The sequence below is a fragment of the Phaethon lepturus genome, unplaced genomic scaffold, assembly GCF_000687285.1.
Source record: "Phaethon lepturus isolate BGI_N335 unplaced genomic scaffold, ASM68728v1 scaffold777, whole genome shotgun sequence".
Taxonomy (NCBI): Eukaryota; Metazoa; Chordata; class Aves; order Phaethontiformes; family Phaethontidae; genus Phaethon; species Phaethon lepturus.
This window is the reverse complement of record NW_010553858.1, coordinates 119,034-135,426: the sequence shown is the minus strand read 5'-3', so window position 1 is coordinate 135,426 and position 16,393 is coordinate 119,034. Positions and strand designations below refer to the sequence as shown.

The window sequence follows — 16,393 nt, the reverse complement described above, 5'->3', positions numbered from 1 at the left end:
TCCTGCTGGATAGTTTCTCTCTACACCAGTCCTTGATTCTCTGATCACTGATACTGTCCAAACAATGTAAAAAATAAAAGTTAAACATTTAAAACTGAATTTCTTTCTGGTTTGTTTCTTCACAGATCCTTGTTGCTTTAAGGCATCTTCATTTCAAAAATATTGTTCATTGTGACCTCAAACCAGAAAATGTGTTGTTGGCATCAGCTGATCCTTTCCCACAGGCAAGTAGAAAATGCCCTTTCTTAAGATAAATTGTTCCAATTAGGAAGTGTTAGCAATGATTATTTTATTATCAAACAAAAAAATGACTAGTGACCTCTCTCTAGCTCCTCCAGGAACTACACAGAATTTTTAGATATGAAAAAAATGATCAGTTAAACTTTCCAGAGAAGACATGTTTGAAAATCCTTGCCTTTTGTCATTTGACCATGATATTCAACTAGATTTTAAAGTGTGACCTAACTACTTGTGTGACCGCTTCTAATTTGCTCATCATCACAGCAGAAATTACATATCTGGTTGTTTTGGTCCAGATAAGTGACAATTTGCAAGAAGTCACTGGAAAGACAATTATTTTTCTGAAAGTTGTGGTAGAGCTCATGAAGAACAAGAGCTGCTTCTTTAATTTCATGAATTTAAATGCCAGGTACATTGCAGAGTATTTATATATATTTTCTGGCTCGTTGTATTTCTCATTAAATATCAGCTCCTGTTACCTTTGATCTGCAGCGTTCATCTATAATCTCCTACAACTGCTCATATTCAAAAGGAGCACTATGGATAATTTGTAGATAATACCAATATCAATAATTGGAAAGGAAGGATCTGTACTGAGGTGTTAAGTGAGAATTTTTAAGCAGCTTAATCTGTCGCTCTGAAGAAATCAGACAAGGAAGTTTGCAGAGAGGCAGGGTGTAACTAGGTCCACAATAAAATGAAAGTAGAAGTTCAAGAACTGAATTTTGTCAACTTGTTTGATTTGGGAAAAAGCCATAGGAAGAACAATTTTTCTCTTTGCCTTTTTTTTATGCTATGAATGAATGAGTATTACTTTGTATTACTTTTCACCAAGAGCCTAAACTGTTAGGCCCATCCAAAACTGTATTTTTTTAATTCTAAGCTGTCCTGTGTTACTGCTTTTACTGTGGTTTATTCATGGAGTGAACGAATAGAGGAGATACAACGGACTGGTAATCTTGTCTAACGTCTCAGTGGAATAAGGGTATTCCTCTCAAGGAAGAGTTTCCTTGAAGAAACAGTAGGAGATACATCTTGGAAGTAAACCACGATAAAAGTTCCTCAAGTTTGTATTTGATAACAAAACCAATGTCTGGCTTACTATAGCACTTTTCTTTAAACAGGTAAAACTTTGTGATTTCGGCTTTGCCCGAATCATCGGAGAGAAATCCTTTAGGCGGTCAGTTGTAGGAACGCCAGCCTATCTTGCCCCAGAAGTGCTGAGGAACAAAGGCTATAACAGATCTCTGGATATGTGGTCTGTGGGTGTTATCATTTATGTAAGCCTCAGTGGTACCTTTCCATTCAATGAAGATGAAGATATACATGACCAAATCCAGAACGCCGCTTTCATGTATCCACCTAATCCATGGAAAGAAATTTCTCATGAAGGTAATACCTGTTTGTGGCTGGTTTTATATAAATGCTAAAAAAGAGTAGTTGTATTTTGCTTTTATTTTTTTTTCCCCTGTACATACTGGTAAACAAACAAACAAACAAAAAAATTAAATTTCAAGGTACCATAATGTAAAGTCTCTGTTTTGTGCTCTCAGCAGCTTTAGACATTTCCTGCAGAGGATGGTTAGACTGCATATGGCATAATCCTCTAGTGTGGGATCTCTCTAGGAGGTGTTGAAGGAGGCACCTATAGGTTGGGTTGCTATAGAATCTTGTGGGGAACCTCAGCTGCTGGAACTGGTGTTGTTCTTTAAAGAAGGTAAATTAATTCTATTAAAGATGTCTCTGAACACAACTAGTAGGGCATTTAACAAAAATAACCATTCCGGTTTAGCTAACATTTGTTTTTTCATAACAAACGTTTTCAGGCAGTTTCATTTTCTTTAGGATTTTTTTTTTAAATCATTGTCTTTTTGTCCTTAACTTTTTGCAAGATTGCTTCATAAGTCTTAAAGCAAAGGGAACATAAACATCAGATTCTTCTCGGTTTTTCTGAATTGTGATATCTACCAAATGGAATTAAAATATTAGCATTTACAATTTCCATTACTTACAGTACAGTTTTTCTGGGTTGCAAGTGATTAGTTTAACCGTACTTGTTAATGGTAGCTTTGAGAAATGTGCCTACTGCTTACTATAATATATAATAGCCGTGTAAGATTCTTGGCTGAAAAATGCTTGGAGAGCATTGTCTGTTGTTTTATTTCGGTGGCAGATGAAGTTTGATGAGATCTGTTGGGGAGGAAAAAAAAAAAAAAAAAACCCAAAAAAAAGGCAACTATAAATCTGCACAATTACAAACTGAAGTCCTCCTGAACCTCCACACACTCCTGATATGTAAGCTGACAGAATCTGTTGGCAGCAATGCTTTATCTGGCGCTAGAGATAAGAAAACAGCGATCAACACAGAAGAGGCTGCAAGAAAATTGTCTCCACAAGTTTCTACTGTGGTAGACAGAAGATCAATTTCTACACTCAGAGGTGAAGATTCAGTAGAGCACCTACAGAAAACTCACCTACTGGAGTGTTATCTCTCCTTTCATAGAATCACAGCCTTCATTAAGAGTTAAGGGCTTACCAGGCTGCAAGCCTACAGAAAGGGTGGGAAAGAACACATTTTAACAAATTACTAAGTTAAAATCTGCTTATACATTGTGATTTTATTACATATTTTGAATTCCTAGCTAATGAGCCACTCTATTGTGCTAAACAAAAACCTGAAAAAAGCCTGACCAGATCCATTATCTTTTACACAGGGAGTTGGAGTCTAGATCTCTCTTCAAGTATTACTTGATAATGATGACTTTTAGAGCTCAAAATTGAACTCAAACTCCAGATTAGCTAGGGGAAATAAAAGAACGGTTTTGTCATGTCAGCTGCTGTGGTCCACACTCCTGTGCAGGTCACAAGAGAGCAGGTGCCTGGGCCTTGCTGGCCCCATCCCATTTGTGTTATCTATGACCACATAGCATGGTTAAGATGTGTCCTGACACGTCTAATCGGGATTACAATTCTGAGCAGTGCCATGATGATTGATGCCATAAATTGTTGAAGCATTTGAGGGAGAAACACAAATGATTATTTAAAAATTTTATGAAGTTGCTTACTCAACATTGCAAATAACGATGATTTGAAAAGGTTTGTGTAATTAAATGTGAACTATGGTAACATGAAGCTCATTTCAAGCTAAAATACACTCACTAGGACTAATAAATTTCTCTGCACTAAGTGCTATATATTTACAAAATTCAGACAAACGATTGGTTTCAATCCTAACGGGTTACGTTCGTGCACTTGAAAATCTTTTTTTAGCTTGTCATAGGCTCTTCCAGCTTCCCAAACAGGTTAAGCTAATGAATGGGGTATTTGTCTGTCATATCTTTTCCATTATTCTTTTTGCCAATTATTATTAATCATTGAAGATCTTCCAACAGAAATTTAAACATACATGACTATGATTATTTTAATGTTTTAATTTTCATACGAAAAGATCCATAATAGATTGATTTTAAAGGCACAATAGATCTCTTGTTTAACTATGTCCTGGAATTTGTATCATAGCAATAATTCTCCCAAGAGGACATTAATTATCATCAACTAGTTCTTCCACTCAGGCTTGTAAGGGGATTATGTAGCAGTGTGGAATATAATTCTGTAGCAGAATACAGCAAGATCTTTATAAATAAAGATTGATCAACCTATCTCTTTCAAGCTGGTATGATTTGAAATTGCTGCTTATCTTGGAGGATCTACATAGATATTTACTTGTAAGAAGCACTATTCTTTGTTTTAAAATTAAAACAAAATTATTTAAGTTACATTTTTGTTTGTAAGAAAGAAAAGATGTTGAAGATGCAGCAGTTAGTACAATTTATTTATTGACATTTAAAAATTTTTGCAAATATATGAGAACTTTAACACATAATAAACAACTACAGTTTTCACAGAAGCCTTCACCCAAAATTTTGCTGCACTGTTATAGCATTAAATAATTAAAGCCAAAATTAATTAGACAAGTATTATTGCCACAGATGAAAGAAATGTAAAGTAAGTGTTATCTCTAATGGAGGTAAGAAAGATCTTTTTGAAGTGTTTTGTTGTGTGAATTTGAAAAATAGGAGCCATATGTCAGAATGTTACCATAAGTAAAAGCAATGTAAATATTCTTCTTTCTTTCTCCATTACGTTCCGCATTCTTCTCATATGTCCAGAAGACACTGCTGGGTCCAAACACTCTTTATAATGGACTCTATGAATTGTAGATTACAGCTAGATTTTACAAGTGGTACCTTCATCCAGAGACTATGTTATATGCCTCAGTAATAGCATATAGAGTGAATTTAAAAATTCAGTGAACTTAGAAGAGCTAGGCAATCATCTAAGAGAATTAATATTAACTCTGATTTATGCATGCCAACAAAAATGCTTAGGTTCTCTGACCACATAAAATGCAATATGCATGGCTTTTTTCTTTTTTTACTGCTGAAATATGTCAGTACCGGTTGCTATGAATGTTCATAATATGATAATCCTAGAAACACTGTTGTAGAACAGTGAGAATTAGTAGAAGGCATTGTATATCAAGTTGAGCTAAAAAAAAAAAAAAAGTTTTTTTCAAACCTATTGCTGTCTATATCAACAATCCTGCTTGATACCTAAAGGAAGTGATGGCAGATAAGACAGATACCCTAAACTATAGGTAGGGGTTTTACTTTATAACTGTAAAGGGTTAGGGTCACAAACATATGCAGCTGATACACCTGAGCTACTTACATCTTAAACTGCAGTAACTTGTTTGAAATGTTGAGTATCCATTTTTAGTGGAATGGTAAATGTTTGTGGTTTTTTTACCTTGTTATGCAATTTTCAGTTTAGATTAAGGGAAGTGATCATCAACCAAGTGTATTGCTAAGTGTCTGTGAAACAGCAATTTTATGAAAGGGCATGTAATTTGTTGCAGGATGGCTAATGACAGCAGCGTTAGGAATTTTTGCATGCCTATTGCAAAAATTGACACTGAGGAAAGCAGAACAGCTCTCAAACCTTTTGTTTCTTGCTTATGACTATTACTGTGGCTCAGACAGACAAATTGGATGTAAAACTTCTTGCAACTGTAGTTATTTCAGTGCTCTTTTCAGACCATTACTCACAGTAATTTATTAGCTATTAAGAATAGCTAAACTTAGTTATTGCCATGTTTACTTCCATTTTCATTGTAATCAGAGAGGGATTAAAAGATCAGTATTTTACTTTTTAGCAAAATCACATATTTCTTTGCATTTAATGGATAGTGCACAAATTAGAGTGAATGATGCTATGTTTATCACCACTTTGGTTTTAGTGCTCAGTGGATGCTTTTCTTGATACTGCCAAGCAACAGCATGTTGATGTGGGAGCTGGAATGCGGAAGGTAGCAAAACTTTAAAAGGAAAAAAAAATTAGATAGGTCATACCTAAACATTGTGTCTGGAAAAGCGACAACAGTGGTAAAATAGCCTAAATGTTCCCATTCTCTGTTCTTTATTAAATTATTCATCTTAAGGTAAAATCCAGTTGGCTTCTAAAATTCTAAACTGCACTGCTGAGGCGCAGGGGTTTTTTTGTAAAAACACATGACCCATAACAGCTTAAACTGCATGATTATATAAATAATACACTTAAAGTCTATCAGGTTCAGAGCAAAAACATATGGGAAGAAATTGTATTTTGGAGGAAAAGTGTGCCATGAATGTAAAAGTGTGGTCTGTGTTAGTTTATTTTCTTGAGAAGTACTTTTTCTCTAGCAATTTCTAGAAATTTTTTAAATAAAAATCTACAGTCACAAGCCAAGAAAGCGGGCAGAATCCATTTGAGGATAATATTTTTGTGTCTGATGTCTTTTAGTCGCTATCAACAGCTCTGTCTTCTCTGCTGCTCAGGAATGTGGTCTAGTCATTGACTATGACTCTTTTCTCTCTGTAATGTGTCTATCTGATGTTATAACATCTGGATTAATGTCATCAACTTTGCTGAGAAATTCTAGCATTTTTGTGTAATGCTTTTTCTGTCCTTTTCCCACATTAAACTTAAAAAAACTAAGACCTTTCCATTTTTATAGCTCTCAGAAATGTATTTTTTCAACTAATAATCCATTCAAACACTTCTGTGAGCATCATTTCCCAAAGCTTAGCCCTCATGCACAAAATCCCTTCTCTAACTTCACCAACCCCGACTGCTTTACATTTTAAGGTTTCTGATTCCTCCGTAGGGGATTCTGATTTCCACCATCACTAAGCAGCTGCGTTTTCCCACCTTTTTCCAATATCTTCTCTCTTTTGAAAGAATACTGCCCAAAAACTGAGTTTGTTTTTGTATGTCTAAATAGAATTGTAAGACATTACTATAGAGAGGTAGTTTCTTTGATGAACTCTGGTTATCTTGTAGAAAACCAGATTTTGTCACTGCTATTCAGCATTTCATTGCCCAATCTGCTGTTTCTGTTTTGTCTTCAATGGTTGTCAAGCCAGCTTACATTTCCAAATTTAATGAATTGCTGTATGATAATTGACCTTAATTCAGACTTCATTGTGGAATTTTGCTAGATAATCATACAGAGGAATCTACTTGCAGAATTATTACCTATTTTATAGCTTTAAATTTCACATCTGTCAAACTATTTTCAACACTATTACTGTTTGTTTCCAACTTTGACCTTCCAGTTCACTAAATCTGCATCATCTCAAAAGATTCATTTTGGCTTAGCTACAGGTTACAAAAAATGAATTCTGCTAAATATAAAGACAGAACTCCCTGAAGGATTTTGTCCCTTTGCCTGTTAGTGTATTTTACCTAGTGTGTCTTCACTGTGGTGGCTGTTTTGAACTGCGTGGTCCTAAAATGTGCAATGTCAAACTTTGGGTTATTCATGGTGTGCTTCATTCTGTTGTGGAATTTTCATAAATCATTGTATTCACAATTTTTTTTTTCATCAGCTACCAGCACAGCTATTACAACTAGCCTGATGAGCTATGTGATGTGCACACTGTTGATTAGATGCTTCACGTTACTTCGTATTATTAAATAATTTGGGAAGAAACAATACAATTTCTTCCGTGCATTAAATTTGATCATGGTGTGCCTGTTACACTGCTTTTGAGTCAGAAATAAATACCACAGCTGCCTTCAAGCCAGTATTTATATAGACTTGTTTCAGCATTATGTGAATAGAAACTCTGTTTCGCACATTAATGACAAAGTCACGTGAATGAGCATTAAGTTCAAGGAGGTCAGATTCATGTTATAGTTCAAAGATGCTCTCTACCTCAGTAAATGTTTAACTAGCTGTTTAAACTAAAGTCTTGGCTCTACTTACACGTTTGCTAGGGTAGATTAGTATTAGAAAAACCTCTCTTGTAGAGGTGCAGCTTGCCAAGGATTTCTTGAATCCATGTACCTGAAAATAATAAGCTCTGCCAGCTGAAGATTATTTTTTGCCAAAATAACTGCATGTTACTGCAGCATTTGCCAACAAAGCTGTATTGACCAGCAATAGGGAAGGAGTTTGTGTATAAAAAAATTATACCACTAATCAACAGAGCTATATTCAGAAGAATCCAGGGTCTAGGAAGTCCTAAGTTTTACATTAGTGGCAGCGGCTTAATTTTTTTACAGGTGATGACTGTAAAGAGTAGCTAATATTATGAGTGTACTTTAAAATTTCTGGACCAAGTATACATTTATTGTTGATTTCGGACTGCTTTTCTTGATATTTTTAAGGTGGTTTCTTTTTTATAATTTAGATTAAAAACTACAGTCTGTATGGTAGGACTAAATAAATGGTAGGTTCATAATAGGATTTTCAGATATTTCATAAACTTTTGTGTTGATGTGTGGGTCACATCCTAATTGAGTTAAAGCAGTCATTCCTATGAAAACTGTAATTATCACGTGTTAATTTGATATTTAGAGTAAAAGTTGTTACTGTGTCTTTACTACAATTAATTATTTGCCGTACTAAAAAACTGCCATAAGCATTTTAGAAACATGAACCTCGTGACTCTGGAGGGTCTTTCCAGTAAAATGCAACTAAAGAGCAATCTTTCCTAAAATCAAGGGGACATACAGCTTTTTAAAGTTGCATTTGAATCTTCCCATTGGAGAGTCTGCTGAATGATCACCTATCTAAATGACCAGTAGTCATGCTACTGGAGTAGTTGACTAGTTTATCTCCTTTAACAAAGTCTTCAGCTCCTGGAACTTGATAAGCCCTCAGTTGGGTATTTATGCTATCCTTAAATCATAGGAATTACACAGGAGCCCATAGAAGTGTTAGAAAAAGCAGTGCCATAATCCTCTTAGAACTTTCATTCAGCTTGCTTCCTTGATGGTAACCTGTTGGATCCCCATAGATGATGAGCAGACCATAGGTGGTCTTTCTTAAAGCTTTGCATTTATTGAGTTATTGATTTTACAGAGCAATATTGTCAAACTTTATAAGGCTCCTAAAATGTCTGACAAGTATTTAAAACCTGATTTTAAAAAAAAAAAAAAATCAATCTCTAGTGAAAATTCCTAAAGTGCACTGTAAAATACAGTGTAGTTGCTACCCTCTCCTCAAAACTGCTTTGTCTTCCTAGACAGAAAATTTAATTTCCTAACAGTGGATACTCCAGTTTGGTCCCCTGAACCACACTTGAGCTGTATGTCTAAACTAAATGTTGATACCTTCCAAAATTTCATCTCCACTGTTTTTAAGCAGTGCAACTCAAAACATAATCATCAAACTATTAATTATATGATTTTTTTTTTTAATTAGGAAATTGAGTCAACATGAATCTTACTGTTCGTACATCTTATGTGAACTGTAGCCAGACCAAACTGTGTTAGACAGTGGCTGTCAGAGCACTGTCAGGGCAGGATGGTTTTTTGTAAGCTGAAACAGAGACAATAACCAGGATCTTTCATCATTTCCTTTAAATAGTCCCACAGAACTTAGTGTCTGAAAATCAGTCCCACCGAAATCAGTGTCTGAACCTCTACAATGTATTTAACACCAGTTAAATTCAGAATTTTCTCATTAACAGACTATTCCAGAAACCTGAAGAAATCCTTTAATCCTTCAGTTCCAGCACTCAGCCTGTCTGTATTGAACTCCCTAGCTAGTGCTTTCCTTTACACAGCACTGTCCTCTTGTTGCTTTGCCAGTACGTATCACTTGCATCTTGACTTCTGATACTCAGAACTCTTACGCTTGAGAAGTGGCTTTTCTTGGATTGAGTGATTTCCTGGTAAAAAATAGCAAATGCTTTTTGCTCTTGAAACTCGTTTGATCTCTTTCTTCACCTACATTTGAAAACTTTGAGTATTAAGCAAATGGAATTGTATCAGGTAGTTTGGGCCCTAAGTTTTCATAATAGTCACGTTGCATTTGTGCTTATTATTGCTAAGAGGCAAGTGATCTTAAAAACTTTCCTGGTGAAAAGAACCCTAGATAAGGAACTAAAAACAAACACCAAAACTTGTGACAGGACAGAGACAGCAATATTCCAGTGGTGAAACAAGCAGACTATCTGTTTAAACTGTTCTCAAGAACAAATGATTGCTCAGTACTGACAATCCTAACCATCCTGTGAAGCTGCCTTTTCACTTTCATCTTTGTTTCCTTTCCTGTCCTTCTTTATGTACCTTCTCCTGTGATTGTTTCTTGACCACTGCCTTTTGGTCTGTTCAACAAGCCATTGGCAATTTCTACCAAGAATACAAAGAGATATGTTATTACATGTAGTATGTCATGGTTCTGAAGGGGAAAAAAGGAGCAAAGGGGTCTTCATCTTGTCATAACTTGAGGGAGGCTGAATAGCTATGTATAATTTTATCACTTGTAAGGCTTACAGTCATACCTGCTTCCAGTGGGTTGGACAGAAGGTGCGTAATAGAGACATTCTCAATACTCCATGGCAGGAGGAATATTCAGTAGGTACTTGGCAGTTACAGAGACATCTTGGGAAACATGCACTTCTATCTCAACAGTTGGCTGACTGAAATCAGTTCCCAGGACAATCAAGTCTTTCATCAAGTTCTTGACCTATTTGCCAAACTGAGTTTCATGGTAAATGATGAAAAATGATCTCTGAAGATCATATACACTTGAATACCACTGAAGATAATAAACAAATGGGAATCCTATTAAATTCACATTCAGCACTGGCTTATTTATGAAAATACAGACTGAAATCTTACGGTAATTCTGCTGAATTTAAGGGTAAGGTGACAGTGTAGCAGAAAATGCTGATGTTTGCCGATACCCAGGTTTACTGCAGTTGGCAAGAACTATGTTCTCCTCTTCCAAGCATCAGCTAAAAATGATGGCTGCTACTTTTTCCCAGGTTATATCAGAAGTCACTCTATAACTGAACTGTGGCATATGACTGACTTTCTTGTCTCTTCCTTATAGCTTGGAACTTGAGAACTTCTCTTACTATAAAGAGGAAAAAGATTAACCCCACAATTTTAGAAAACACACGAGTTTTCAGAGTGCTACCACCTGTCAGTAGTGGTCCTACTGGCTAAGCACGTTGTGCGCCCGTGTTTAGCCACTGGCGCCACATCCACTTTGCAGACATTTTGAGAGGGAGCAAAATAAATACGAGTTCAAGAATTTAGCATGTACTATATTTTATACTAAAAGAGACAGTACCTAAAAATCTGTTTGTGCACAGCAGAAAAAGTAGAATTAGGACCATCTGCTCCAGGAAAAGCATGGCTCAGAACCTCTGGCAATGCCTTCTTTGTCAGAAGTTCCAAGATTTGTTTTATGTCATTCCCACAATTGCTGTGATTTCCAAGATAATATTCAGCAGCAGGAAGTCAGGGCTGCTTTGTCTGTCAAACTTGCTGCATACATCCAGATAGGCTGCCATATACATTCCCAATTTCCTGGACATTGTGCTCTGCCCCGTGGCAGAAAGACACAGAAAGCTCTAGTTGGCAAATTGAGCCTGGGGAGAGGAAGCCTCTGTTAAAAAAGAAAAAGTTTTCCATATCGCTGCACAAAATACAACCTCAGAGATGTGCCAGTTTAAAGAATTCTGTCCAGCCTCCTGCACTTAAAACAGACTAGATGATTATTTGACTCCTTCAATACGCAGCTGGCAACAATGTCCATCTCATGCATTTCAAACCCAATTCCCTTTGGTGATGCCATGTTTCTGTGTTACTTTCAAGACCATCTTTCCCTGTCACCATGATATAAACAAGGAGATAAAGATGTAAACCACCATACAAGCTGGACAAGCCAACAGATGCGGTGATGAAAGGGGAAAGTTGCAGTGATACTATAATTCCTTATTGATGGTCAATTATTCTATAACAATAACCTTCCCCCAGAACACATGCCAAACATTTAGAAATACATATATATATATATGTTTATTGTGGTCCCTGAAGAATACTCTAATCCTCACATAAATTTTTTTTCACTTGAGATGGAACTGAGTTAGAATTACCTTCAGGCTTTGCTGTGTGCCTGTGAATGAACACACAGAGGTAGACAATATGCTAGCGAGCAGGCAACTGTTTAGTAAAACAATTATAATCCCATGAGGAAGGGTTGCACGGGTACCTTCAGGGACGTCAACATTGACTGCAGTTTGTAAAAAGCTGGAGCCAGAAGGGATAACTGTCCTCTTTTTACAACTACCATGTCTATCTCTCTGTTTGCATGTCCTAGTTGAAACAAATATATTTAAACTGACATTTTCCGATATTATTTCTTTTCAGCTATTGATCTGATAAATAATTTGTTGCAAGTGAAAATGAGAAAGCGCTACAGTGTGGACAAAACGTTAAGCCACCCATGGTTACAGGTATTGCTACAAATTCCATGTTTTTTCCTATGTATTTAGGCTCTAAGTGTATAACAAATTTTCATCTTTAAGCACAGTAGAATCTAAGCAAATCTACAAACTTGAAGATGTTTACAGATCCTGAGAACCTCATACTCCTTCACCAATTTGCCTATAGATCCTAATTAATTTCTGAAGTATTATATTCCAATACTAAACTCTCTCATGTTTTCAAAATACATTACAAAGTATTTTATCTTGTTTGTCCACTGAGAACATGGTGTATATTAAAAAAATACTTATAGTCATTTGACTTACATTATCTCATTGCCTGATTCACTTCTTATTGCAACTAGTCAATAGGCTTTCAATTCTCAGTCATCAGAAGGACTAGTGAAGTTGTATGCTTTCCAGGAAAATACATTAGCCACCTTCAATTGAAATCTTCAAATAAAAACTGAAATGTTAGGAATTTTTGAGATGCTAGCTGCCACTGTCTTCTGCTCGTCATATGGTAATATTTTTATCCTGGCAGCAGCCAAATCACTGCAAGTTAAAGACCTAACATGGAATTAGTGCAGTGAGCAGCCAGGGCCCGTCCCACCGCCCCCAGCCAGGGAGCAGGGCACACAAGGGGCAGCCCCCGGCCGGGGCATTGGGCCCCTCCCTGGGGACAGGGACTGGCTGAGGCCAGGCTGCGACATCAGCCCACGGGATCTCCCAAGGGATCCACATTTGCATCTAGGAAAGTAATCATGGCACAGGCATGGCACAGGTGAGATGTGTAATCCACAATCCCAAAGGAATCTTTATCCAAACTGGAAACTGGCTCCTACTCCAGTACCTTATAGTTGCAACTGTTTCTCAAAGTTGAGGGTGACCTGCTGAGGAGGAAAAGGGCTGCAACATCCCACCCTGCACCTATCTTCCCCCAGGGACATTTCTCCTGGGCTTGCTTTCTTCCTTCCATATTTCCAGTCACTCTCCAGTCTTTTTCTCCAAGACTGCTCTGCTCCCTGGAAACCATTGCAGAACATTTGTCTGAGCCTTTAGGGGCCAGAGAGGTGATCTGGGCTAAGGTCTGCAGCAAGTATGCTGGCTGTCTCATGATGGGACAGAGTCCTTCACCTCTCCATATCCACTCTTATTGCTTGTGCAATAGCAAGTGGAGGTGAGCTAAGGGGAGGCAGTACAGCAGCAGCTCTAGCACCGTGGATGACATGAGTCCTCTTTCCAGAAAGAGCCCAACCCTGTGGGCTAAGGAAAGATAACATTGGTGCAGGGCAGTGAGACTCGGAGATGACTTCTGAAAGGATGTCTGTGTAAGAAGTGGGCCAAAGGACAGGAGATACTAAGGATGAAGGCTTTCATGCATTTACAGTGCAGGGCCTTTCTGGTGCTTTGGCTAGGTGACCAGGGTTATGTCTTGTGTTGAGACAAGGTGAAGGAGAAAAAAGAAAACTAGATACGTGAGCAGAGATTAGTCTGCATGGGGCTAGGATTGGCTTTATTACTGCAGTTTCGTGTATGCTTTGAGTGAGAATATGCAAAGAAATTATTAAAGTTGAGATATACTTTAGGCAGATCAGAGGCTGCAGAGCATGATGATCGGAACAGCATGAGAACCAAACCAGTTTCCAGCCTTACTGTTGACTGTCGACATGGACTTCCGAAGTACCTTGATATTTAGATGTATATGTCTCTTTGAGCACACCGCCTAAGTTTGGAAAAGCAGATTTTTTTCTAGCTCAAGCTGTGTTCATATCCTGCACCATTATAGTGACATGGAGCAACTCTCTTGACTGTCTGATACAGATCACTAGGATGTACGTGTCTCTTTCTTCTTCCTTATTTGTCCTGTGACGAGTGTAAGGAATTATTTTACCACCCATACCTCATTTAGATACTATGGAAATCTGTGGACTATCCATACATTCTGCAAAACAACCTGTAACATCTCCATACTATATTTATGACAGAGTTTAATGAAATTAATGTATTAAACAATCCTCTAGACATGAAGCATATCTCTATAGGCAGATTTCATATTTATTAATTATAAGATTTTTCCATTCTGGAGCAATAGGAATGCAGGACCTTTAGATTGCCAAATTAATACCACTTTGCATATTATTTGTAGTAGAAAGGAATGTCATTTATTTTAGGAAATTTAAAACTAATACTGTTATTCTATTTCAGGACTATCAAACCTGGTTAGATTTAAGAGAACTTGAATGTAAAATGGGGGAACGTTACATCACCCATGAAAGTGACGACTCCCGATGGGAACAGTATTCGGGAGAACATGGATTGCAGTATCCAGCACACCTTATCAGTCCCAGTGCTAACCATAATGAAAACACCAAGCTAGAAGAAACAGAAATGAAAGCCCTCAGTGAGCGTGTCAGCATCCTTTAAGTTGCATCCCCTATAATCTGTCAAAACACTGTGGAATTAATAAATACATACGGTCAGGTTTAACGTTTGCCTTGCAGAACTGCCATTATTTTCTGTCAGATGGGAACAAAGCTGTTATGCTGTTACACTGTTGATGTATCTGAGTTGCCAAGACAAATCAACAGAAACATTTTTGTGTGACCAACTGTGTTGTATTTACAAAAGTTCCCAGAAACACTAAACTTGTTATTGTGAATGCTTCATGTTGTATTTAATGTATTAAAACCTGTCTCCACGGTGCCTTTGCAAACTAGTGTTTTTCTTACTCGAGCTTCATTTTGGTAAGAGAGAACTTTCCCATGAAGATCTGGGGGTTTTTTGGTGCATCGTTAGTATTGTAATTGTAACCAAACTCTTGAAGAGTAGATTATAACTGCTGTTCTGTGAACAACTTCTACCATTTGGATAAAAGCTTTATTTAGTGTTGAAAAAATAGAAGAAGCAAAAAATAATGAATTGCATAGCACTGTACAGTTTCAAATCAGATAACCCGTGTATGTGTGTTTGTGTATGTATATAAACACACGCGCACACAATAACTTGATCTTAAGCCTAAATGCCTTAGTAATGTATACTGCAGCATGTTGGTTGTATTTCCCTTTTTCTTAAAATATTCTTCTCTAATATGAATATTCTCTAATCTGTACATTCAGAAGCTAAATAACTTGTTGACTTTGTGTATGTTTTCAATAAAAGGCTTGTTAAAATGGGTTCCTTTGATTAATCTTTCTATTTAAAATATCCCTAAAATGGATCAGAAGTAGGTGGGAGAAGATTAGTTAATCATTGAGGTGGAGGTAGGTAGGAAAATGCTGCAAGCTAACCTGTGTACCTATAAAACTCACTTTGTAAGAACATACTTCGATGATTTTACATCATAAGTTCAATCAGGTTTGAAACATACTGGGGAAGTTGAGTACACTGATTTTGCTCTAGCGAAACTAATGGGAATTTATTTTTTAAAGAAATGTGCTGCTTCTGCTTTTCCACCGAGTTCTATTAAACTGATCTACTGATCAAATCTTGACTTTATGTTACAATCATGAGCTTTTCATCAGATAAATCCATTCTTTCCTCGAAGAAGAGCTTTGTCCAGAGGAAGTTTATGCCAGATACATAACATGACCAAAGTCAGCAGAATTTTACTTATTTTGCACCTCTTCTGGACAGATAGCATGTACTGTAGAAGAAATGAAGAAAAGGCACCTTTATTCAAACAGAATGTCCTGGTTTCAGCCAGGATAGAGTTAATTTTCTTCATAGCAGCTAACATGAGGCTGTGTTTTGGATTTGGGATGAGAAACTGTTGATAACGTGCTGATGTTTGCTGAGCAGTCAAGGACAGTCCAGCTTCTGGTGCTGGCCTGCCAGCGAGCAGGCTGGGGGTGCCCGGGGAGCTGGGAGGGGACACAGCCGGGACAGCTGACCCAGGCTGGCCAAAGGGGTATTCCATACCATATGACGTCATGCTCAGTATATAAAGCTGGGACAAAGAAGAAGGAAGGGGTGGAGGGACGTTCAGAATGATGGCGTCTGTCTTCCCAAGAAGCCATTAAGCGTGATGGAGCCCTGCTTCCCTGGAGAGGGCTGAGCACCTGCCTGCCCATGGGGAGTGGTGAATGGATTCCTTGTTTTGCTTTGCTTGTGTGTGCGGCTTTTGCTTTACCCATTAAACTGTCTTTATCTCAGACCATGGATTTCCTCACTTTTACTCTTCCAATTCTCTCCCCCATCCCACCGTGGGGGAGTGAGTGAGAGGCTGTGTGGGACTTAGTTGCCGGCTGGGGCTAAACCACAACACAGGAAAAATTATATTTTATAGAAAAGAAAAACGTATGGTGAAAAATTACTTACTAATCTCTTCTTCTTCCTCCCCACCTCCTTTCCCCTACTCCCACTGGCAAAAAAGAAAGATA

At 37.3% G+C, this 16,393-nt stretch overlaps 1 protein-coding gene across 2 annotated transcripts in view; it reads left to right on the top strand.

Moving 5' to 3' along the window:
- Window positions 1-14,874, top strand: part of PRKD1 (protein kinase D1) — a 67,737-nt gene extending 52,863 nt beyond the window's left edge. For both annotated transcript variants that reach the window (XM_010291643.1, XM_010291642.1), the window contains 4 exons: window positions 126-224; window positions 1,365-1,632; window positions 11,956-12,041; window positions 14,220-14,874. In XM_010291643.1, coding sequence (XP_010289945.1) covers window positions 126-224; window positions 1,365-1,632; window positions 11,956-12,041; window positions 14,220-14,438 — 672 coding nt within the window. In that variant the 3' untranslated portion in view covers window positions 14,439-14,874. The remainder of the gene's footprint in view (window positions 1-125; window positions 225-1,364; window positions 1,633-11,955; window positions 12,042-14,219) is intronic.
- Window positions 14,875-16,393: the final 1,519 nt, after the last annotated feature.